The 6,532-nt window shown below is 30.1% G+C and overlaps 1 protein-coding gene across 1 annotated transcript in view; it reads right to left on the bottom strand.

The window, feature by feature from the left end:
- Nucleotides 1-6,532, bottom strand: part of bsf (bicoid stability factor) — a 69,171-nt gene that overhangs the window by 46,931 nt on the left and 15,708 nt on the right. Inside the window, exons 6-8 of the mRNA XM_014418822.3 lie at nucleotides 6,013-6,204; nucleotides 3,118-3,328; nucleotides 886-1,095 (exon numbers count right to left, since the gene is read on the bottom strand). Of these exons, the coding sequence (XP_014274308.1) occupies nucleotides 886-1,095; nucleotides 3,118-3,328; nucleotides 6,013-6,204 (613 nt within the window). The remainder of the gene's footprint in view (nucleotides 1-885; nucleotides 1,096-3,117; nucleotides 3,329-6,012; nucleotides 6,205-6,532) is intronic.

Below are 6,532 nucleotides of genomic sequence, written 5' to 3'. Positions count from 1 at the left end.
ATTTTTTATATATTGATTAGTACATAATTTTATATGGCATTTGTATATAATGGATTTTTTTAAAATTATTGTATTACAAGACTTTTATTTATTGATTTGTATATAACTTGTATTACACATTCTATTTGCATCAAATGAATTTTTGTTCAAATAATTTTTTAATATAGATTTGTTTAGTATAATACGTTGAATATAATTGCAAAATATGTTTCTATATAATGATTTTTTATAAATAAAATTATATTTCTGAGTAATTATTTGTAGTTTTCAATTTTTAGCCAAATTATCTAGTTATTACTAATTATAAAATGTATTAGTTTCACTTTTTCAAAGTAAAAATATATATATCGATTGTAATTTTAAATTTAAAAAATATTTCAATTCAATTTTATAATTAATTCACATTTTAATAAGTTACATTATTTATTCAAAACCAAACTTTTCTAAGAGCTGTATACAGCACTGCGAGCGGCACAAAAGAGTTAATCAGGCATTTTTCCTTGCCCTGTGTCATGTGCGACGTATATGGCGCTACAAAAAGGATGAATTTCTCTTAATTAACTTTATTAGATTTTTTAATGTACTTTTTCTTAAACAAAAAGCTAAAATGAATATAAAAATGTAAAAAAAAAAAAGATAGTGGCACCTGAGGCCCGTTTTGACATAATTCAGAGGCAGTTAATGTGTTAAATTGTATAATTTTGGTCATACAATATTAGCACACATTTCTCAAACTAATTACTTTATAGCAACATAACTTCATCGCACATCTAATTATACTTTTTTTCTAACATTATGCAATCACAAGTCATTGCTCGGCTCAGCAAAATGACACGCACTTAGCTTAATCCATTCCAATAATTTGTAGTAAAGCTGAAAAGTTACCTATTTTTGCAGCAGTTCTAATATCATTTTTAGTCAGAAGGTGACCAATCATTGCAGCAGCACTCGTAGCTATAGGTATTCCACCTTTACCTAAAAGAACAACACCTTCTTCGTTTTGAGGGATGTAAGGAGCGACATAATCCCTCAAGGTTTCACCAGAAACAGGTTGGCCAATTTCTTGTATCATTTGTGAAAGTGTATCAGTTATCCCTAAAAAAAAAAAATAAATAAAGGCTTAACAATATTGGTATCAACGTAGTTGTATTTAGTTTTGTTGTTTTCTCCTCTTCACCCAATAATACCAACTCATCAACAGAGAAACTAAGTTTTGCAACCAAATTGCAAGTTAAGTTGCAACCAGTAACGTAAACAAAAAGAAAAACCTGTCCTTAAAAATAAAAATACGACACAACAACACAGTTGTTAGAAACCACATGCCTCCCCAGTCTGGAAGAACTACTGAGAATAGAATGAGGAATCCTAAGAAAAATCTACGGCACCAAAAAGACACAAGAAGGATACAGGCTAAGACTCAACAAAAAAATCTACAAAGACACAAAGGACCTAGAAACAGAAATAAGAATCAGGAGATTGAAATTCCATGGACATATGGTAAGAATGGCCCCGGAAAGACGACACAAGGAAATATTCCAAAAAATCAGAGGATAAAAAAGCTCAGGAAGATGAAGGAAGAAACAGAAAGACAAGCAATAACGGACCTGGAATGTCTGGATGGAGAAAGATATAGGAAAAAACTGAAGGAAATCAAGGTTCTTGTGGGAAAGAGAAATTTGAAATAGGGGGTTGCGTGGACAGAAGAAAGAAAACAAAGGCACGCATAGATAGTGAGGGAAAACAAGAACAAGAGAGAAGCCAAAAGTAATGATATTCACGTGGTCTTTAAGGCCATTCCGTATAGAAAAAAGCTTAGCAAACCCACAGATTCAATGTAGATGCCACCAATCGCTGTCTATAAGCATCTTTCCAAGCCCAAATCTACTGGATCAGTCTTTAACAACCCTTCAACTTATGCTTCAGTATACCCCTCAGGGTTGATTAAGATTTTAGGGATCCATTCGTTAATAATCCCAAGAACCTTATATGCCTATCTTATTCGCCACAATGCTATAACCTGAACTATATTTATCGGGTGCAATTCCCTCAATTCAGTATTAAGTAATACTTTTTTATTTTTTTGCTGCCAAAACCTAAAGGCACTTTTTTCCCCAAGTGTAAGAGGCCACATTTCGCATCCATAAGGAACAGTAGAAAGAATAATTGTTTTGTAAATTCTAACTTTTAAATTTCTAGACAGAAAGTAAGCGCTAAACAATTTCGAAATAGAACAATAACAAGCATATCACCTCGTTTTAATATCCTCGTTAATTTTGTTTTTTCTAGTTACCATAAAACCTAAATACTACCTTAATAATACCTTTTCAAATGTATTTCCTCCTATATCAATATCACCGAAATTATTTCTGATTCTACTGCTAACCATATATTTTGTCTAATTGATATTCATCTTGTGACCTAGTTCCTTACTAGATTTTATCAATGTAGTTGTATTTAGTTTTATAGTTTCTTAGTCATCATCCAATAATACCACATCATCAGCATACCCAAGCACTGGTATTTTAACACCTGAAGATAAACCCTTTTCGGTATACATCACGTTTCTAATAATGTATTATAGTTGCTAGATTAAATAAGATAGGTGATAGAGAATGACTTGACCAAACCTCAAACTTCTCAGAATAATGATTACCGATTCTAACTTTATTAAACTTTCTAGTCATTCAATTCCATAATAGATTCACTGACTTCTTTGGTATCCTCTGTTCAATCGAAATATTATATGGTAGCTGGCAGGCAATAGAATCGTAAGCAATTTTTAATACTTTTAAAATGATAAAGCTTAATATAACACATTTACAAAACAACATAATTATTATAATAGTAGAAAGTATGGTAATATATTTTTTGTTAATGGTTATGATACCTTTCTTAGTTTATACAGTTTAGGATTTTACTAATCAAAAATAATTTTAAAAACTTAATTTTTTTTTCTATAGTGGAGGTTAAGCCAGGACACTATTGACTAAGACACTCAGAACTTGAGTGAAGTATCTAGACAATGCCAGAACTTCAACATTTCATAATTATTTACAACCAATTACACATAAAAACTAATCAGAATAAATATTATGTAAAATACACAAAACACTAAACCTTTAAAATTCTTATTTTTTCCAAACTGCACAAGAACCGGCCAATAATAATGATGGCATACTTCGTGCTCTTTAGACAGTTCAGTTAACAGTTTTAAACTCAATTCTGGTTTACCATGAGTCAAGCTTGCTTCAGTGGCAATGAGAATGGCGGAAGTATTATATCCTGACTTTTTCAAATCGTTACAGAACTCAATGATCTTCTCAAGAGGCTGGAAAAAAAAAATCCAATTATAATACCACACTGTTTTAGAAAACTTAAGAAAAAATTAACTATTTCAAAAATATTATATTATAACATAGACAGACCAATATGTGACTGTAGTGGATGACTCAATATATGATAGTTTAAGTGAGGCAAGAAGGATATGGAAGTGAGAGTGGGGAGACAAAAGAACAAAGGACCTTAAGGGAAGACTTAAACGAAGGCAAAGCTTGCAGAGATATGGCACTAAAGATAAAGTCCCAGGGGGAGGCTAGGAGAGTTTAATATTTGTGAAAGAGGAAATAGTGTTTTAAGATATTAGAAGATCCCCCCCCCCCAAAAAAAAGCCTTAACTATCTTAAATACCAGTACATAAGTAATCAGCCTAGATTACCTCAATTTGAACATCATGAAGACAGTTGATGCTTGTACGTTACGTTAAAGCGTAAATTTTTGTTAATGGGATTTATTAATTTTATAATTATGAGAGATAGTTGACCGTGGATGATAAATGAGTTTGACCAGTTTTGTGCTGCGACCATTAGGCACGCAACTTTTCAGCGAACAGGTTGGTTTTCATTCTTCTTTTATGTTTTCTTTCCCCTTTCTTTATTTTACTCTTTCCCCTTATTTTACTTTTATCTTATTTTACTCTTTCCCCTTATTTTCTCCACTTTTATCCCTTTTCCCTGCCCGCGTTATAAGTTTTGTACACTATACTTATAGTTTGCCTCTTTATCATCTATTATTGTTACATATATTTTCTTCCTTTCAATTTTCATTTTCTTTTCATATTTAAATTTTAAATTAATAATAACTAATATGTTCATACTTCTTTACATTATATAACTTTAATTTTATTTCATTTCCTTAAGTAAGTTATTGTACCCGATTTTTCAATTACCTATGTCTACATTTTATTTCCCGCTTCTCTCATCACTTAATTTTAATTCTATCTTGTAAAACTATTCATTGTATGTGTAAAATTATTTTGTTTATTCTTTCTTTTATATTTTTTATTTTTCTATACTTACTGTGGTTGTTATCTTGTTTTGTTTTTAGCCCTGAAGAAGGCTAGAAACTCTAGCCGAAACGTCGGCACATTAAAATAAGTTAGTCATACTTATCTGTGTTTCATTGACCGCACCCCCAACCATCTTCTCCTCATTTATTAATTTTATAGTTTTTATTTCCGTAATTTAAAATAAAAAAAACTAAGCCATCTATTTCTAAATACATATAAACATACTGATAGTAAAGATGATGATGAGAAGATAATAAGATGGTAAAAATATTATTTCTATGTAAATATGAGGAAATCCCTATTTCTTCAAGTGATGCCTGGTATTAGCAGAGCACCTCTAAACTCAACCGCTTCGGCAACATTACTCTGGCACAGTCTGCTGCTGATAATTGTTATATACGTAGCCAATGCTAGCCATTTTCTGTTACCTACAGATAGAGCACTCTATGCAATTTTGCTAATAGATATCGAGCTACCAGTAACCTGCAGCTCTTTAAGCTTTAATATGCTCATTATAATTAAGTAATACTACAGCTTTGTAATGTGGATGGCGCACAATAGGCCTCATAGACGGCAGATTTTATAACCAGTTTTAAAAAAAAAAAAAAACAAAAAAAAAACCTACTGCTCATCATTGCAATTCATGCCATCTCTGATTTTCAATAACCCTATGGCAGCACGGAAATCAACCCATAAAATTGTAATTATATTCAAAATAATTTTCTTAAATATTTAGAATCTATTAGTATTGAGTTTTCTTTTAAAATATTAGCTTTAGTCAGACTGTCATTTGTCAAATCAGTTTTAATTGTTACGAGTATTTCATTATTTTATTGTATAACAAGGAAATTTTTATTATTTTTTTTTTTAGAAGATGGTCGGGGGTGCAGTCAACAAAAAAAAAAAAACACAAATAAACAAAAACTTATTTATTTGTGCCAAAGTTTCGACCTGAATTTCAGGCCTTCATCAGTGTTGCTCCGCAGAGGTTCTGTCTGGAGTCATCATAAACTAAAAATGAGGTGTTAATAGTTTTTTTTTGGTTTATTTGATATTTTATTAATTAAGTTGTAAAGATGGTTTTATTAAGTTTTTACAGAACAGATAAATAAAAAATATATTCAGTTCATAATTTTTGTCCAATATACCATTCCTAACAATTTTATTTCCTATTTTTATTTGTAATTTTTTTTTTATGAGTTTTAATCTTTGAACCCTCTAATCACTTTGAGGGACATCATACAAAGAAAGAAAACTATTAAAAAAAAAAAAAATCAAGTCTAAAACTAGACTATCTACATAAAGAAGGTAATGAGTTAAAATAAAATTTCAAAAATCGTCGCATCAACTGTGAAACCTAATAAACCTCATACCCCAAAAGCTTTATAACATTTTAAAAAATATATAAATAAAATAAAATGAACATATCATTACAGAGACATCTGGAAAGAATTATCAAAATCAAGAAACATTAAGTTGACTGGTTCGTCATTTATTTTTATTTAATTAAGACAAGGATTTTTTTTATTTTCACTTTCAGTAATTAATTGTATAACAATAAAAATTTAAAAAAAATTTTAATGATGTCGATAGGAATATGTAAAATTTAGACATGGCTAAAAACAAAACTAACAAATTATTATAACAGAAAGATGAATTACACTTACTCTGTGACATTTAACCATCTGCCTAATCAAGAAACTCCCAATAGCCACTGTTTCACCTTCAGAGGACGTGATCGGTGTCATCATGCGAAATACTTTCAAAGCTGCTTCATCTTCACCTTTTGCTACAAGCCGAAGAATGGCATTCTTTGCATCTTGGTTAAATCCTGGCAATTTTTTCAGTTTGCCGCCCAACTAGAAAAGGATGCATAACTAAGATAGAAATTGGATAATATAAAGAAAATTTTATACAAAATGTATCCATGCTTTAATAAAAAATCAAAATTATTCAGTAGAAATAAATTGATACTACAAAAGCGTTAATAAGACCCATCCTAACTTATGCCTGTCCCAAATGGAGCTTTACTTGTACTTGTTATAGAAATAGTTTTTTTTTTTTTTTTTTTTTAATAATTTATTTATTGTTATTTACAACTGTATAGACATATATACAACAAGTAAATTTGCTGTAGGTGACATAGTAACATGATAAAAACATGTGGAGAATCTACCCACTGATAGA

Source organism: Halyomorpha halys, unplaced genomic scaffold (genome assembly GCF_000696795.3).
Source record: "Halyomorpha halys isolate HHAL.00 unplaced genomic scaffold, Hhal_1.1 Scaffold13.1, whole genome shotgun sequence".
In the NCBI taxonomy this organism is placed as follows: domain Eukaryota; kingdom Metazoa; phylum Arthropoda; class Insecta; order Hemiptera; family Pentatomidae; genus Halyomorpha; species Halyomorpha halys.
The sequence above is the reverse complement of the archived record's forward strand: the minus strand, read 5'-3'. Positions and strand labels throughout refer to the sequence as shown.